The sequence below is a fragment of the Suillus subalutaceus genome, assembly GCF_016647625.1.
Source record: "Suillus subalutaceus strain FC151 chromosome Unknown DFJ58scaffold_55, whole genome shotgun sequence".
NCBI lineage: Eukaryota > Fungi > Basidiomycota > Agaricomycetes > Boletales > Suillaceae > Suillus > Suillus subalutaceus.
The window spans coordinates 81272-98611 of record NW_024540304.1 but is presented as its reverse complement, the minus strand read 5'-3'; the positions used below and the strand labels follow the sequence as shown (position 1 = coordinate 98611).

The 17340-nt window shown below is 48.0% G+C and overlaps 9 protein-coding genes across 9 annotated transcripts; 4 read left to right on the top strand and 5 right to left on the bottom strand.

Annotated features, from left to right (window-relative positions):
• Positions 1-89: 89 nt before the first annotated feature.
• On the bottom strand, positions 90-1540 carry DFJ58DRAFT_660816 (uncharacterized protein; the record flags this gene model as incomplete). The annotated part of the gene is made up of 3 exons (XM_041382172.1): positions 90-920; positions 978-1316; positions 1370-1540. The coding sequence occupies 3 exons, from the start codon at positions 1538-1540 to the stop codon at positions 90-92; spliced, it is 1341 nt and encodes a 446-aa protein (XP_041243753.1).
• Positions 1541-4175: 2635 nt separating this feature from the next.
• On the top strand, positions 4176-5120 carry DFJ58DRAFT_789286 (hypoxia induced protein conserved region-domain-containing protein). Its single transcript, XM_041390198.1, has 2 exons — positions 4176-4475; positions 4541-5120. The coding sequence occupies exons 1-2, from the start codon at positions 4370-4372 to the stop codon at positions 4990-4992; spliced, it is 558 nt and encodes a 185-aa protein (XP_041243752.1). The 5' UTR covers positions 4176-4369; the 3' UTR covers positions 4993-5120.
• On the bottom strand, positions 5121-5685 carry DFJ58DRAFT_906288 (uncharacterized protein). The gene is made up of 2 exons (XM_041395001.1): positions 5484-5685; positions 5121-5427 (listed from the first exon to the last, which is right to left on the bottom strand). Exons 1-2 carry the CDS (start codon positions 5616-5618, stop codon positions 5284-5286), a joined length of 279 nt encoding a protein of 92 aa, XP_041243751.1. The 5' UTR covers positions 5619-5685; the 3' UTR covers positions 5121-5283.
• Positions 5686-5882: 197 nt separating this feature from the next.
• Positions 5883-6103, top strand: DFJ58DRAFT_660809 (uncharacterized protein; the record flags this gene model as incomplete). The annotated part of the gene is given in 2 exon segments (XM_041382171.1): positions 5883-5954; positions 5966-6103. Coding segments are annotated over 2 exon segments (210 nt in total), but the record flags the coding sequence as incomplete, so codon positions are not given.
• Positions 6104-6163: 60 nt separating this feature from the next.
• On the bottom strand, positions 6164-8235 carry DFJ58DRAFT_789283 (uncharacterized protein). Its single transcript, XM_041390197.1, has 2 exons — positions 6889-8235; positions 6164-6845 (listed from the first exon to the last, which is right to left on the bottom strand). The coding sequence occupies exons 1-2, from the start codon at positions 7900-7902 to the stop codon at positions 6660-6662; spliced, it is 1200 nt and encodes a 399-aa protein (XP_041243749.1). The 5' UTR covers positions 7903-8235; the 3' UTR covers positions 6164-6659.
• Positions 8236-9949: 1714 nt separating this feature from the next.
• On the bottom strand, positions 9950-11328 carry DFJ58DRAFT_789278 (uncharacterized protein). Its single transcript, XM_041390196.1, has 2 exons — positions 11164-11328; positions 9950-11106 (listed from the first exon to the last, which is right to left on the bottom strand). The coding sequence occupies exons 1-2, from the start codon at positions 11260-11262 to the stop codon at positions 10213-10215; spliced, it is 993 nt and encodes a 330-aa protein (XP_041243748.1). The 5' UTR covers positions 11263-11328; the 3' UTR covers positions 9950-10212.
• DFJ58DRAFT_789276 (uncharacterized protein) lies at positions 11329-11898 on the bottom strand. The gene has a single exon (XM_041390195.1). It carries the CDS (start codon positions 11734-11736, stop codon positions 11503-11505), a length of 234 nt encoding a protein of 77 aa, XP_041243747.1. The 5' UTR covers positions 11737-11898; the 3' UTR covers positions 11329-11502.
• A 68-nt stretch (positions 11899-11966) lies between these two features.
• On the top strand, positions 11967-15324 carry DFJ58DRAFT_789272 (peptidase family M49-domain-containing protein). The gene is made up of 20 exons (XM_041390194.1): positions 11967-12194; positions 12242-12458; positions 12518-12649; positions 12703-12869; positions 12926-13091; positions 13147-13205; positions 13259-13395; positions 13447-13611; positions 13661-13680; positions 13734-13739; positions 13795-13845; positions 13895-13919; positions 13975-14138; positions 14191-14219; positions 14268-14365; positions 14426-14460; positions 14514-14644; positions 14703-14796; positions 14852-15031; positions 15081-15324. The coding sequence occupies exons 1-20, from the start codon at positions 12004-12006 to the stop codon at positions 15195-15197; spliced, it is 2184 nt and encodes a 727-aa protein (XP_041243746.1). The 5' UTR covers positions 11967-12003; the 3' UTR covers positions 15198-15324.
• Positions 15325-15343: 19 nt separating this feature from the next.
• Positions 15344-17313, top strand: DFJ58DRAFT_789264 (phosphatase 2C-like domain-containing protein). Its single transcript, XM_041390193.1, has 9 exons — positions 15344-15732; positions 15816-15830; positions 15892-16141; positions 16191-16251; positions 16301-16387; positions 16440-16554; positions 16607-16775; positions 16833-16870; positions 16939-17313. Exons 1-9 carry the CDS (start codon positions 15415-15417, stop codon positions 17023-17025), a joined length of 1140 nt encoding a protein of 379 aa, XP_041243745.1. The 5' UTR covers positions 15344-15414; the 3' UTR covers positions 17026-17313.
• The last annotated feature ends 27 nt before the right edge of the window (positions 17314-17340 follow it).

Genomic DNA, 17340 nt, shown 5'->3' with positions numbered 1-17340 from the left:
TTTCTTATTTTGGAAAAGACATAGGAATGGCCTTGTAAGTATTTGTCTACAGCCTGAGAGCAGATGCCAAAAGCCATCTAAATACGCGATCAGCGTCGCCCAAGCCCACTCATGCCCCATGCAACCTTCAACTGTACGAAATCAAATCTGCCCAATATACTTAGCGTCAGGTCGCGGATAGAGGCCCAACCGAATGGCATCCACCAAGCATATGGATCATACCCGAGGCTTGCGAGTTTCAGAAGTTTCTTGGTGAAGCCGATGGTTTCCAGCGCTCGCGCATGACGCGCTTCCGCAATTTCCTGCAAAATGGTATCATCCACACCGGGGTCTTCTGCAGAGGCCCGAATGTGCTTTGTGACAGCCTCTGCAAGGAAGATCGCATCCCTGATAGCCAGGTTCATGCCCTGGCCACCTGCAGGTGAATGTACATGGGCTGCGTCACCGACTAGGAAAATAGCAGCGCCAAGACGCGTAAAGGTGCGGTCGGCGATCGCTGAATGGGTTCTGAAACGTGTAGACCAGACCAGTTGGTCGATCTTAACAGGTGTCCGGTTAAGAGAGGAATCCGATGTTATACACGCTGGACCGTATGTGTTGATCATGTCCTGAATGTACTCCTTTGGTGGCGCATGGGGTGGCTCTCCGTTCTTCACCGGTATGGCGCAACTTACACGGAAGACAGATTTTGTGGTGGACTTTCCATTTCGTGTCAGCTCCGCATTGAAGCGGTTGCCGAATGGTATAAGCATGAAGAAGCTGTCTGAGGAAACCGTGCCATTAAGGTGGCCCTCGAGGGTTAGTGGACCGATAGGTTCGGGCTCGAATGTAACATCTGCAGCGACCATTTGAGAGAGTACATGACCGACTAGATTCGGGCCTTCTGGATCAGAGAACCCAATTCCAGCAATGGTACGGATCTGGAGATTGTTATCGGACATTCCATAAAGCTAAATTGGCAGGAATTGAAGTCTCACCAATGAGCGGGCGCCATCTGCACCGATGATATATCTAGCTCTGATGACTTGACCGTCCTCAAAGGAGACGTCGGTAATGCGAGCATCCTTCTCGTTCTGTTTAATTCCAACCACCCTGTGCGGACGCTGCACTTGAACCCCAAGGCTTTGCAGCTTCTGCCCAAGCACAAGTTCCGTCACATTTTGAGGGGTAACGAGTGGGTAAGGGTGGGCGGAATATTTTTTCAGAGAGTCGAATTTGGCCTCAAAGATCTCTGAACCCCGGGATGCAATTCTGATACTTTTCGCCTTGATGGCTTGAGACAGTAAGCCGTCTGCTGCATCGATGCTGGCTAATGCCTACGAACAGGTCATCGACGGGCCTTCTTATGAACGCTCACGTGTCAACGTACCTCGACGGTTGCAGAGTTTATGGAATAAGCCCGTGACGCATTTTGTCCTTCGACTGTGGCATCGACAATAACGAAGTCACGACACTCGTGGTAGGTGAGAGAAAGAGCAGCTGCTAGACCAGCGGGCCCTGCACCGACAATAAGCACCATCGTGTTCTCAGGTAGAGACATTGTCTTGAGGAATAAGAATGACAAATGAGTTTTCCATCAGATGGCTCTTGGACCCGATATTAACGAGGCCACCTGCAACGTCAGACAATTTCCATACGGCCCGACACCAACCGTCATTTGATATACAGTATAAGTAAGTGGTGTTCTGCCTCGTTAGTCAATGTCCTCACCGTGGATCTCGGTATCTGTTGGTGATCTTGTTCACCGTTTAGAGAAGCTGAACCGCACCAACGTCCAGACGACGGTATCCGTCGATTTACGCCACGCTATCACACACTCTACAATAGGCTCTCATCGGAAAACATGCAGTGCACTCGCGAATAATCGCTCGTGAGTTTGGTGTGCTTTTTACTGAATGTCTGTCGCAGGAAATTATCTTGCACTCTGGCAAGTTCAATTCAGCCCGTCTAGAACAAAAACAGAATGCGCTGGCAGAGGTGAATGATTTTGATGTATATTGATACGCTGTTTGCTACTATTGGTATTTCTTGGAGTCAGGGACTGGCGCTTCCCGGTTCCGCTGCGATATATTATAAGTAAGTGGTGGGTATTCTGCCTCGTCAGTCAAGGTGTCAGTCAGGTGGCACATTCACATGTCACACACAAGTGTCCGAGTCGGTGCCGCGTAAAACCTCACCCATGTGAGCCAGCACCGCGTGAGCCCTGCAACGTGCTGTGTTCGTCCAGGGGAAACAACAGGTATATTTTTGTTCTTATGTTAGTCGGATTGCTGATTGGTTTCCTTCCATGCCAACAATCGAACCAGATTCAGACCTTTACAGTGCCATGGTCGTCCGCGGCAGGCAGGAATGGAACCCCCATAATGCGCAATCGACGCACCTTTCCTCTCCAGATGCAACCCATGCACCTACTACGGTGAATCATTGTGTCCGTAGTACTCGTGGGTTACTATTTTATTAATTAATCTTAACCTCGTATAGTCCCGGAGCGCTCCAATTGCATGAGATTGCATGTCCACTGGTAGCGCTCGAAGACCCCCTGACAACGTCAATTCCATGGTCCTAAAAGTAGTGCGCTAGCATAGATGCCGATGGAACATCTAAGTGGTCCTATTTGGAGGTACCCAGAGGAAGTCGGACGCAACACACGTCACTTTCATTAACAAATGCGGGTGCGTGTATATGCCAAGCCAGGTCCGCTACTTGAAACTCGGAGGCTCACACATTCTTATACTATTTTCATGCAAACCTACACCCGAGGAAAACGCGAACCTTTACAGCAAGTCTACGGGTCCCTTATTTACACCCACGAGCACTATTTTGGTTTCACGGTGACATTTTACGGGTTGTTCCCTCTTCAAGTCGGGAAGCGAAGGCGGATAACTCATCTGAAGATGTAGCATCAGAGTTATCGCTGAAGAACGGCCGATTCAGGCGGCCGAGCTATAGATATACATTCCACTCAGTTAAATAAATCAATGAAATTAATCCGAGAGGGGGAGAATAGCACCACAAACATTTTGAGTTTCTTTATGTTGATCAGTCTGAAGTTCAAAACCTTGCGCAACAATATCGCGATACGCGGAATAGTATTGTGATGCCAAAATTCGCATGTACCGTTGTAAAAAAATCCCGAGGGCCCTGTATCTGGTCTCTTGTTATGATTATTTCAATTTTTCTGCGGTAGATTTAAAAAAAGAACAGGATGTAAAAGTAGATATTTACTGTGCCTACACTGGCATGGACCTGCAGTGCTAAGACGAATTCCTTTGTAAGAATCATGGCGCTCTCCGAAGTCCGAAGAAAATGGACAGTGAGTGCATTCAGAGGCTGTTCAGAAGTGTGATCTTGATGGCTCACAAATCAGTGTGCTTCGCGATATCAAAATAGTGGGTTGACACACATGTCCTTGGCGCTGCCACCAACACTGGATGGAATAGATTAGTAATTATTTTCACAAAGGGACATTGGTAAAGGTGTTATACGATGACCCTAGTTGTTGGTCATAATTTTGACACGACCGCCACGTTGAATGCTGACACACGAACGACGAACAAGTTGTTCGAAGGTCTGCAAATAAGGGCGTTAGTGATGAAATGAGCGAGGGTATGTACATACCAATACCGATGACTGACCCGTATTTACTCTCCGTTGGAAGCCACGCACCACGACTTGGCGCGGCGCCGAAGAAGCTGGTAGTTTGACCAACTTCGTCTCGCTGAAATAAAATGCAGGGAGATTGTAGTAGTAGGGATCGCGAAGGTGTCAGAGGGTGAGGCAAAGTCCGAGAGGGCTAAAAAAACTGTGAGAAGCGCTAGGACGAGCTGCGAGCAGAGAGAAGACATGGACGATTAATCTGCAACAAAGCAGGAAGTCTGGAATCACTCATCAAAAATTTCAGTACGCTCTCAAATAATAGAACTTGCAAGATGAATTGCAAGTTCAAATCTCCAAACGAGGATTGTTGTTTGTGATCATCAGTCACGGTAAAGCAGGCACTACTAGGGGGGGCGACGAAAACCTGTTAGAACACTTCGAAATCAATGTATTTACTTACCTGACCATGTCGAGAAACACGTAAGAGTCAGACTAAAGACGCTGATTCGAGTCACCGATATTAGTTGGACCACCGTGATTGATTCATTGATTCATTGAACTTTGAAGGCGCGTTCAAGGCGCGTCACGAGACCGCGTCAAAATAGCTACGCTCTAATTGGTCAGGAGTGTTCCGGGGATTCGGGATTGCAGCCAGCTGCATAACCACCTACGACTTGCAACGTTGATTTCGTGAGGTTGTATCGTCTGCGTTGCACCCTCCCGGGCTTACTGTTTCAGTTATAATATCTATTTTTTTCCATTTGTGTCCAGGATGTCCTCTCCCGCTGCTGTTCCGATTACCCCGAGCCTTCATACAGGAGAGTCTTATCAGGAGAAAGCTTGGAGAAAATTCAGGGAGCAACCGTTAGTCCCTATTGGTGCGCATGCTACGATATTTCCCAATCACTTTGTCCTCCGAATCTGACGACTCGCGCTGTACTAGGTACCCTTGTAACATGTGGTGCACTGATCATGGCTACCGTCAAAATGAGACGGGGTGACTCCCAATCTCTGAATAATTGGTTACGTGTTCGTGTCATTGCTCAAGGTGCAACTATCGCCGCTGTTTGTGCAGGAACCTACGCACTGGGTTCGACTGCCGGTGAAGAAACAAAACAGACGAGACAACTCGACGAGATACAAGCGCATAGGGAAGCTCGTGCTGGCAGGGATCGAAAGGAATTTGAGGACCGACTGAAAGCTGCGGAGAGACAGTGGAAAGAGACTGAAGGTGTTTTGTCAGGGAGGGACTCGAATACGAATGTTGCCAAGGGTGACTCGGCCTCGAAAGCGCAGCCTTCCATTCAAGGCCAGATGCCTCAGAGTGCTTCGTCACGGTCTGGCGCAAGCTGGTGGTGGTTTAAGTGGCCGTGGGGCGGATCCTCGGCTTCCTGAAGTACTTCACGAAGCAACCAGAAACCTTTATAATACAACAATCTGAGCTACATATCACTTTCTTCTACAAATGCGTAATAATACAGTCGTCAGCAAATCAGAACAACCTCTCATTAAAGCAAGAAAACAGCATGTTGTTGAGAGTTGACCATATGGCAGTCAATAGTCAAGAACATGTTGTCTTCCTGCTGTTGTGCATTATGTGCAGTGCGCACTGCGGCGAACATCTTCTCTATTATGCTTTCATCATCCACGCCCAGTGTCCGGTAGTATCCTAGCTCACGTATCTCCTCAGGTACGCACGTCACTCTGTTCTTCAACTGCCAGCTTCCCACCGCCATACAGCTGATTCGTAACTGCACACCGTCTTAATACCGAAAGCTCCTTCACAGCCTCGTTGTATGCTTGCGAAAGCTTGATGGAATCTTGTTCTGCCTAAGTCAATCACATCAGGATACTATTATTGATAGAATTATTGAGTCAAAACATACTTGCATCCCACGGAACGTGTCCTCCGTCCTCTGAACGAAGTAGGTGCGAAAATTATATGAACTGAATGATTTCGCCGTCCGCAAGGTGGAGGCGTAGAGATCTAGTACGGCCTTACGGGCAGGTGGAGTCACCATTGTTTGGAAACAGAGATGAGAAGCAAAGCAAGGAGACTTCAAGTTGGTGGTGAATGCGTATACAACGCTTATATAAGCGGAGATTTATTTGAGTCAATTATTAAGTAAGGCCACTCATTTTTGAAATTGCATGCATACGAAGTCTCTTGAGCAAAGGTGAACAGGGGTTTTTCACCATGAGAATCAAGTAAACTTTGTCGAAAATTTGAGTTGATTGTGATGCCGATGACTTACTAGGGCAGCCGCCCATTTAATGGGTGATGCCAAAAAGTCATCATTACTGCGTTATCTGATGCGCCCATGTTTGTCTGTGGCGTCAACCTCAATGCGTACAAAGTTCAAACCAGAGTAAGTATACCGTCATTTCTAGCGCCTCGAGCACTACCAATTGCCTTGCCCCCATCGCCGAGGTCGTTCACGACAAATTTGGCATCGAAGACACCTTCATGTCCATTGTCCAGTATTCGTGCGGTGGACATCACTGACATCAAAACCGTCGCCAACAACATCATCCCAATGGTTGAAGCTCAAAAACACCACAAGGTCCACAACTTACAAGGCCATCACAACTGCCATGAAGGAAGCCGAAGAAGGTCCGCTCAAGGGTATCTTGTCTATCCCTGATAACGTTCTGGCGTCTACAAACTTGCTTGAGCGTACCAAGTCGGCCATTTTCTATCCTGGGTTTCAGTTCACGGTCCTTGATCGTTCCTTCAAGTTGGTCGCATACTATGCCAATGAGTGGGCAGTGGGCACACTTGAAACGCGTATGTGATTTACTTGCGTATGTGACCAAGAAGGATGCGGAAAGGTGAGTGCCATTGGAAAGGAAATGTGTGTTGCTCAAATATTTTTACTTGTTAGTGTATGGTACTATTAGTGTGAACACGTAGAATCGCTGTTATTGATATTGCCGTAAGGAGCCAGGACTTGCTTGCAAAGTTAAACACGGTTTGATAGAGTCATACGGTTGCATATTGGACATATCCTAATTACCCTAGAATTGCTAATGACTACAACAGAATTTCTGCATATATTGACCTATTGATCCTTCTCTTTCTGAACCTCCTCAGTCATCATGTTCGTCAGTATTCTAGCCAATGCTCCCGCGATTTCGCTCGCCTTTTCCCTATCGCACTCCCGCAACTTGCGCACGATGTTCGAGTTAAACTTGTCGGGGTGGAATCTAAGTATCTCTACCTTCAGTCGGTCCTTGCGCGACTTGGTCTCCATCCCTGGGCGGAGGGGGGTGGAAGATGAATTCCTCCACGCTGCGGCGGGAGATATCATCGGGGGATGCGCAGCCTTGCTGAAAGGTGGGCCACGGCATCTCGAAGAGCATGACTGAAGTCAACTTCTGGCTCAGCTTGAGCTCTTGCCACTTTGCGTCGTAGAGCTGGAAAAAAGCGACGAGATCCGCTTGAGCTTTGTTGCGACTAAGTTCTTCTTGGCGCTGCCTCTCTTGCCGTCGAGCTTCTTCGCGAAGGCGCTGCTCTGCTTGCTCACGGGCGCGACGTTCAGCTTCCTCCTGGGCTTTACGGAAAGCCTCTCGTTTGGCCTGGAGCTCGCGCTCGCGCTGCTCACGAAGACGCGCCAGTTCCTCTGCACGACGCCTAGCTTCTTCTTGTCTGCGCCTGGCTTCCTCTTGTCTACGCTTCTCCTCCTCTTGCCGCTGACGTTCCTCCTCCAAACGGCGGGATTCCTCCTCTTCCTTCTGCCTCCGTGGTTTCTCCTCCAATCGGAGGGCAGCTTGGCGGTCGCGCTCCACGTGCTCCAACTCACGCAGCGGACCCAACGCTTCAGCGCGTGCGACTACCTCTCTGGCATCTCCAAGCGTGTGACTGCGTAGCTGATCGAGGCGGAGGTCCTCGAGCTGCTTGAGGAAGATACGATCTTCGGCGGTCATACCACCGGCTTGCATAGTCTTAAGAGCGACATTTTCGAGGTCGTTGAGAGCCGACGCTGCTTTTTCGCGCCTGAGCTTTGCTGGGTTGCAGAACCGGGGGCCTTTGCGACGGAGTCCTGGACGAGTGACTGTGAGATGGTAAGTGAAGCGCTTATGACAGTGTTTGCGGCGCGGGTGGATGATTTGACTGGGGAAAGCCTTGGGCGCGCTCTTCTTGAAGACCTTTGGAACAGTAGCCTTCGTGGGTGGACGACCTACACGGGCGGTGTTGGCTGAGGGACGAAAGTAAGGGTTCTTCAAGGAGGGGTTCAACATCCTGAATCCAGCAGGTGTTTGCGCGAAGAAGGGGATATGACGGTATGGCGAATTAGGGAACATATTTCTTGAAGGTGTTTGGGCGTGAACAAAGTGTCTTGAGTGTTGTGTTATGGTCTTGGAACATCATGCTCGTATGGGAGTGCGACCTTTAACGGCTTCAGCTGTGGACATTATTGTCCACAAGTCATGCTAAAGTTGTGTGGATCAATGGATTTCCTGAGGAGTTTCGGACTCCGCAACGAGGTAGTGGAGATGATACCATATTCTACTTCTCCGATAAGTAATGTGGACGACCGATTTCGATTATCAATGGTAGCCAGAGGAAAAACTGACAAGTTACTTGTGGCCACTGTATAAGGTTCGCACCTCTTGGAAGCTCATTGACATTTCCCTTCCTTGGTAACAGTGGGCATGCCACAGCTGGCCATGCTAGCCTCAGGCATCGATGCATCAGCAATCAGGCTCGCGGTCAGCGACGCACCGACATATGAAAGTTATGTGTTAATGGTTCAAAGGCACTTATACATGATGGGTTTGACACTTTGTTGCAGAACCTGCTTCGCAGCGGACTCCAGTTGAGTCTCTGAAATAGCAGAACCGTTCTAAATGTACAATTGTCATAATAACGAAGTAGAGCTGATGAAACTTCCTAATGTTATTATTGAATTTATTCTGGATGTATTTGGATGTGCGAAATGGCTATTAACCTCGAGCTCATGATGGATTGCATCAGCATCCATCAGATTCGCACTCAGATCCTTACGATATTATTTTCAATCCCTATGACATTATACCCCGATGTTCGACTTGGAGGCAAAGGGTATGAGACAACCATTATTAATGTTGCGGGGCATCCAAGGTATCGGTAGCCAGCGTGGGAAATCCGAGTCTTCTGTTCAACGTTTGCTGCGTTTGCACCTATTCTGTTTTTATTTCTGCGTTCCGGTGTCATGCTAAGGTTAACATCGAGCCTTGTTTGGACTTGGAGACCCTTGTCAGCGGATGAGCTGTTATCCTCCCCAGACCTAGGCCGGCGACTCGAGCTGAGAGTGCCGATAATTATTGAGACGCCAGCAGGTTTCTTCGGTGAACACATCACGCATAGGCCTGTGTTAGATCGATGATTTAACTATCGGAACTCCTTCAAGTCAGGCAAGAACATACTTGACATCGCGCGCGGCTTTTCAAACCTTCGTGTTGTTCAAGTATTCCGCGTGTGTAACACCGCCTCGCAGATCCATAATCAAGTCTCCCATACATACACTTGATCCAACCGAGGACTTCCAGTTTCTACTTCGTTTCATATGACAGTGGTCATGGCTGTGAATCAAGATAGGAACGAATATTCATCCACATTATGGCTCAAGATGGTGGTGGTATATCTAGCAGAAACGCCCCTGTTATACCACCATCAAGTTCGCTACCCCCTCACTCCCATCCCTCGAATATGACCCTAGTTTCAAATAATCCCAGCTGGTGGCCGACGATTTATTGGACAGCGCGGATTGCTATAAAGTACTTCCGTGGATTGCAGCGACTCGGACAATCGCCAGGGAGGACCACCAGGGATTCTTTCATGGTGTTAATACAAACTCACGTAGTTTGCTTCACAAGGTGAACTTGCACTTTCAATGTAGTTATCTTGTGTTGCTAAAATTCCGCGCATGGTAGCTTTCTTGCCGTTTCTTGTTTCAACCTCGGTTGTTTGTCTTCAACGATCTCGGTGTGCTGAACTATCTCTGCGTGCGACTACGGTTCACCGTTTCTATGGCACTCTTATTCCATGGCAACCCGGCTGTACCTGGGTGTTTGTCAAATTTTCGCGCTCGTACAGATGTTTGTGGGACCACACCTCATCCATAGCGTTCGAAAATATTACGCTAATCTCGTAGCCGACTCCGATGCAGGACCCGTCATGATTTCAATTACCTTTCAGGAGGGCGTGCGTGTATCGATCACGACTGGTAGTGGTGTGTAGCACGTCCACGAAACACTCCAAGTAACTTAGACCTGTTAGTAGTCTGAAGTCGAAGTTTTATGTGGTACATATGCAAGTTACTTGTACCTTGAATTGTGTTGGTCTACTTAGGGGAGACTGATTCTGCGCTTCGCTCTGTCAGCATGCATTCGTCACTGATAAACGACTACTTATCCAACCGCAGAACTTATCCAACTACGCATTAACTTGTAAAAAGAATAAGTATTAAGAGTACGTGAAGGTAATGTGAACTAGGCGTACGAGCGCGCAATATCAAATAATGGAGAAGAGAAGGTAAAAAAATCGAGTAATGACCTCAATCGTATCAAAAAATGGAGGGGCGAGGGTAAAAAGTTCGAGCACGATTGAATTATATCCACAAAAAATGCTCACTATCTTCTCCCCAGTCCACTCATCGCCCACGCCATCTTTGCCTGCATGAAGCTAAACTTGAAGCCAAGCCACATCACCCAGTCCCGCACAGTGGTAGCCGAGATTGGGAACAGCCATGATATCTTCTTATCTGGCATCCCCATAAATGAAAGCATGTTCTTAGTTAATGCAATCACTTCCAGAGCGCGTTTATGCCTCTCCTCTCCAAATTCACGCAAGATATAATCAGCGTCGACGCTGGAGGGCTGCGAAGCAGACGCGTTTATATGCTTTACGAGAGCCTCTCCAAGGAACACTGCGTCACGGATGCCGAGGTTCATCCCCTGGCCGCCGGCGGGAGAGTGGATGTGCGCCGCATCTCCAACAAGAAGGATGATGCCACCGTGTTTCGTGGTGATCTTATCAGCTCCTACTGGTGCACCCTGGAGCTCGTCTCCACCAAGCCGAGTGAAGGTCTTGTCAGCGATGGCGGAATGCGTGCGGAACCGAGTTGACCATATAACTTCCTTGATGCGTACTGGTGTGGGATTGGGATTGACTGAAGCGTTTGATGAGAGGAATGTGGGCCCGAATCGATCAACGAGGTTCTGTAGATACTCCTTGCTCGGTGAATGCGGTATCTCTCCATCCACCAGAGGGACTCCTGCGCCAATACGGTATATTTGATCCTGGACTTCCTGCCCGTTCTTGGCGAGGAAGTCATTGAACGAGTTGGGTAAAGGTACGCAAAGGAAGAAGCTCTCGGGCGACATCGTGCCTGAAAACTCCATGCCATTGTTGTGTTTGCCTTCATAGACAACATCCGCAAGGACCATTTGATCCAGGTTGGTTATCCTATCACCCTTCTCACCAGTCTTAGGGTCTGTGAAACCGATACCCGCCATCCGACGAACCTGTCAGCCAAAAAGAAGCAGTCAGAACTAGTAAAAATGACAGGAGATGAGACTTACAACAGAACGAGCGCCATCTGCGCCGATGACATACTTTGCAGTGATGGTCTTTCCATCTTCGAATGTGACATCAGTGAGATTCTCATCATCTTCGTTCATCTTCAAGGAGGCAACTTTGCATGGCCGGTGAACTGTCGCGCCATAGCTTTTGAATTTCTCACCGAGAATGTACTCGGTAAGATTCTGTGGGATGATGAGGGCATACGGGTGACGGGTGTATTTGTCGAGAGACGAGAGGTTGGTGGAAATGATATTTGAAGAGCGGTTCCCAAGATTGACGTTCCTTGCTTTGGTTCCCTTCTCTGCAATTTCTGCCCCGCAATCTATGGTATCTAGCGCCTAAACAAAACAAGTGTGTATTATGACCGACAGTTGTAATACATGTCGTACCTCTAAGGTCGCGGCATGGACGACCAGAGCGCGCGAGCTATTCTCGCCTTGCTCAACAGCATCCACAACGACAAAATCCTTAAAGCCATGATGGAGGAGGGACAGTGCTGCAACAAGACCAGAGGGTCCTGCGCCAACGATCAAGACAGTCGTACTGTTTGGCATACTAGTTATGTCGGCCATACTGTGTAGAATGGATAGGGAATTGTGCTGCAAACAGCTATTCCAGCAGTTAGCTTTTATGCTGTCTGGTGGCCGAACAGATACGAATCGTGCCGCAACGGTATCGGATTCCGAGAGCAGCGCATCGTTGACTCGTCGTGATGATCAAAGTCGAGGCTGTACTACTCGGTACGGACCTTGCTGACGTCATGTAGCCACGCGACGCGTCTCATTTGGTCACGCGCTTTTGATTTTCATCCAGTTCTGCAAGCTGAGCCTGTCAAGTGAATGCTTCGGACCAAGCTGAATCGAGTCTTGAACTCGAGATCTTATCGGCCATCAATCTCCTTCCACAGTTCACTACTACTTCGTACCCAACTTCATCGAACTATGGTTTCCGCAGCTGCAGACCGCTTCTTGGCCGACAAGGCTCCTCCGATCTGCCGTGTCGAGGTTGCGAAGTCATTCTCACAACTCACGTATGTATACTTCTGTTTCCAGAGGTCGGCTGTTGATTATTATGTAGACCAAAGGAGAAGCTCTACACTCATTACGTCGGACAAGCTTCATGGGCAGGCGCTCGGATCATTCAAGAACAGTGGACTCCCCAAGCGCTAAGGCTCTACGATCTCCTCATACTCACCTTCAGCTCCAATGGGAAGTTGGCTGATTTGGACGCACTCAGTCAAAAATCTGGCATCTCTCATGAAGATTTTGAACAAGTACTGCAATATTCATCCCAGGCAAGTACTCCACGTTCAAATCGTTGTGTACCTCGTGCAGCTGACTCCTTTGATTCAAGGTTTTGCACAACTTGCTAAACTACAAGAGTTTCGGTTTCACGAAGATCGTACCTCGCGTTTCCGAAGCAAAATTTGCTGCTGTGGTCGAGAAGTCAGCCAATGCAGCCAACGCTGTTCCTTTATGGAACGAGGCGAGTGGCTAAATGCACGTTGATATCCAAAGCTAATGGGACAATTTAATTAGTTGAAAGACCATATCTATGCGCTCTCGCCTGAAAATTCTCTCTCCATCGGCAAACCAAGGGATGGACATATTTCCAACTATTACCTTGGTCAAACAATCATGGACGAAGAGGTCGCAGCCGTTCAAGCTGCCGCTGAGAAAATCGGAGTCGACGTGCTGAACACCCGGTAAGTACGACACTCAAATCTGCTATGTATACGGAACGCATCTGATTTCCTTGTAGTGTCCGCAAGAATGGGCCCCATGACTTTACCCTTCTTGTGGCCTCTGTCAATAAGACTGAATCGATCGTTCATGAGATAAACGCAGAATCAACATCTATCAGATTGACGGTCGAGTATGGCGACTTCTCAGCAGCATTAGCAAAGGCTGTGGCGGCTTTGCATGAGGTCGAGTCAACTTTATGTTCATTCACATGTTTTTATTTCTTACCTTCTTTTTCAGGCCAAGAAGTACACGGCTAGTGACACCCAGACAAAGATGATTGAGGGCTACATTAATTCGTACGTCTCAAGTTTTGCGATCTTGTATTACCTTTGGTTTACAATTCAATTAGCTTTAAGACTGGTTCGATCGAGGAGCACAAAGCTGCCTCTGAACATTGGGTAAAGGACGTCGGCCCCGTCGTCGAAAGCTACCTAGGCTTTATTGAAACTTACGTTGACCCATACGGTGGTCGTGCCGAGTGGGAAGGTAAGCCATTTGTATTCAAGTGATATTCGCAATGCTGACTGCCTCTGATAGGTTTTACTGCCATCGTGAACAAAGAACTCAGCGCCAAGTATGACATACTCGTCAATGATGCACCGGAGTTAATTAAGGTCCTGCCCTGGGGTAAGGACTTTGAGGTTGACGTATTTAGAAAACCGGATTTCACTGCATTGGAGATTGTGAACTTTGCTACAGGAGGCAAGTGCATCTCGACTGCGAAATAATTTGGCTCATTGAGATGGCACAGGTATTCCCGCTGGTATTAATGTGAGTATATGGTGCATATTCTAGAGTAACTGATTGACGGCGACCCTACCAAGATTCCCGTAAGTATTCTCGGCTGGAGGTGAAATCATCTGACCGACATGCAATATTGCTAAGAACTATTACGATATCCGAGAATCGACTGGCTTCAAGAATGTCTCCCTCGCTGTCAGTATATTTGCGGGGGTAGTGTGTCCTATACTTACCTTTTTCTTAGAACATCCTTTCAGCCAAGGCGCCGGGTAAATTTTACCATCAGCCACAACTTGTTGCGCTGCTTATTCTTGCTTTACACAGACGAAGAAATTACTTTTATCCATCCTGACGATCTCGACCTGTACAATGAATGGGATTCGCGCGCCTTTGAGCTTCAGGTTGCAAACCACGAGCTGTTGGGCCATGGATCTGGGAAGCTTTTCCAGGAAGCCGCTGACGGCTCAAAAAACTTTGACCCAGAGAAGGTTTGTGTTACTCTTCCTCAGCGCGGCCGTAATCTCAAGTTGCATACTCCAGATCATTAACCCACTGACTGGGAAGAAGATGTATGTCCATACTTTTTAGACTATTGAACTGACGTGAACGCGACATAGCACATCGTGGTATAAACCTGGTCAAACACCCGGTTCGGTTCTTGGCGAAGTTTCGTCCTCAATGGAGGAGTGTCGCGCGGAAGTTGTTGCCCTCTACCGTGAGTTGTGGAAAGCTGTCCCGTGAAGCTATACGATCACTAAAGCCGCGTCGCTTTCAGTCGCAAGTAATCCAACGATCCTTAACATTTTTGGCGTGAGTCTTCCCCTCTCACTGCTTGTGCTACTTACTGACAGCCCTAATTACAGTATACCGATAAGAAGACTTGCGATGATGTCGTTTATATTACCTTCTTGCTAATGGCACGTGCAGGTCTACGTGCTCTTGAGTTCTATGACCCTGCCACGAAGAAACACGGCCAGGCACACATGCAAGCTCGGTGAGTTCCGCGGCTTTCACATTACATGTGCCAGCCATCTGACTGTCTTGGCACTTAGCCTTGGCATCACCCAGCACATAATTAAGGAAGGTCTAGTGACTCTCGAAGAAGTTCGCGGCGCAGATAATTCGCTAGAGAACCTGTATATTCACGTCAGTTTCTTTATGCCGGACCGTCAGATGATCCTGCCTTATACCTTTCGATCAGCTTGACCGCCAGAAATGCTTGGCCCATGGACAGGCTGTTGCAGGAAAACTCCTCATCGACCTTCAAGTCCGGAAGAGCACAGCTGATGGTGCTGGAGCACGGGACTTCTATACCAAGCTTACCACGCCTCTTCCAGGATGGGATAGCGAGATTCGGGATGTTGTCCTCAAGAAGAAACAAGTGCGTGTTCACCATGGAACGAAATCATGTGGCCTTACTGTTTTTGTAGCCTCGCAAGATGATGATGCAGCCCAACACTTTTGTCGTGAATGGCCAAGTGGAACTGAAAGAATATCCCTTGACACCTGCTGGTATGATTGAAAGCTACATTGAAAGATGCCTGTGAGGTTTTATTCAATGTGCTTATTTGGACAACAACAACTACACAGCGGCGGCCGACTATGGTGTGAACTGTATAAACTAGCATCCATATATGGATTAGTATGTAACAAATGAATCAGTGCTTGGATTGATGGACGCGTCACGATGTGTCAGTTGGAGGTCATGTGTTTTCAAAATCAAAGTCCAGACCACTCCCCACCAATTTGTTGTTCCCTTTCACGATGAACCTTGGCCTATGGTCATCGTCAGTGCCTCGCCTACTCGCGCAAAAGGGCACTTGTCAATTAGCGTCTGTGTCGCAGCGTGCTAACAGACCAATAACACGTACATACTCCAGCACAAGACTCGCTATCCCGCCATCCCGACCCTACCAATTTCATTTTGGCGCCAGCTGGGCAGCGAAGCCCCCAGAAAAATCGCGCATTCATGTACCTTTCTCACCAGACACCACGGTAGGACGTTGGCGAGATGAGATGCTCGGAAAATGGAAAAATGTGACGAGCAGGGATGCAGGAGAGGACTTTTTCTTCGTGACGGAGGTGCGTCTCGGACAGTCAAAAGCATCCATGTGTTCCACTCAAAAGGTCTATGTGTTGTTGCGTGGATATTTTTTATGTGACAGATGCAAAATTGTTCGGTAGGTAAGCTCATGTCCTCCTATATATTTCCTGTGTTCATATGGTGCTTTCTATTGATAGGGAGTGTCATTTGGTGTTGCTGACGGCGTGGGCGGATGGGTTGACTCGGGCGTTGACCCGTCACTTTTTGCGCAAACACTCATGTATCATGCACATCGTTACTCACAACATGGATGGGCTGGTGAACCAGAAATTGATCCAACTCAAGAGTACGAGGAGCGCGAAAGAGTTGAGGGATGGGAGTTGACACCGTATAAATGTCTTGAGTGCGCCTACCATGGTGTATTGCGGGAGCGTCTTGTCAATGCAGGTCTGTTCCTCAGCGCTGTCACACATATCCATCCTGAACGTTTACTAAGGATCTAGTACGGCTTGTTTAATCAGTCTTAACGCATCGTCAGGTGTATTGCGAGCTGCAAAGTAGGCGGACTTTACTGCTAGAGGAACTCAACTGAGGCAGGCTTCACAGTCTTGGTGACAGCGGATTTCTAATCATCCGATCGTCTTCGGTAATATACCGACAACCACCGCAAACCCATTTCTTCAATTGTCCATAGTAAGATGCTTTTCATTGACAAGCTTCCTGATTTGTATACTTTCATCAATAGCCAGCTTACAAAATTTCCGCCAAACATGGTACCGTCCACTCACTTTGCTGATCAACCAAATCGGGCTGCTCAGTACGAGACCAAACTTCGGGATGGTGATATTATCATTGCATTCGTGCGTCGTTTCCAATTCCCACTGGATAACGTGCCGAAGGTTTCGGATGCAGACTGATGGACTATCTGACAATGTCTTTACGCCTGACATTGTCGCTATCTGCTCCCTTGTAGCTCGTTCAGGTGGTTCTGAAGATGTACAGGCGCAGATGATGGCTAACCGCATTATCGAGTACGCACAAGTGTGGATGCGAGAACGGAAGAAGATGACCCCATTTTCACGTAAGTCCTGGTTTTGTTCAAATGCCTCTCACCTTCATGTATCTGTGTTGTTCACAGGTGAAGCCTTACGGGAGGGACTTTATTACAGAGGAGGGGTGCGTTCTTGACTTAGACTTTTTTCTGGGACTTAATGTTCTGAGCTTGCAGAAAATTGACGAGTGAGCCATTGCTTTTAATCCGTGGTATCTTTGCTGACGTCGACGACTATAGCGTTACCGTTGTCACAGCTATAGTGCGCGAGACCGTATGATGTCTGAGCGCGACCTTCATTGAAGAGTACACATGGACAATCGATGCAACAATCCATATCATCTATTACTAATTACTCAGCGCCATTTTTCGACTTGCAATATTACGCACTTTTTGTTATAGCCCGAGATTGTCTGGCATGATAAGAGGTCACCGGTTAACTTGCTTGGTAGTAGGCTTCGCGTAACGATAGAGTAACATGCAATCTAGAGCATACACCACGCAGCTTCAATACAATCCGATGTCAGCAAAGTAGTCGGTCCGTCACCGACTTGTGATATCGTGTCGCCTAATTGTGTGCTTCAGTTTGAACAAC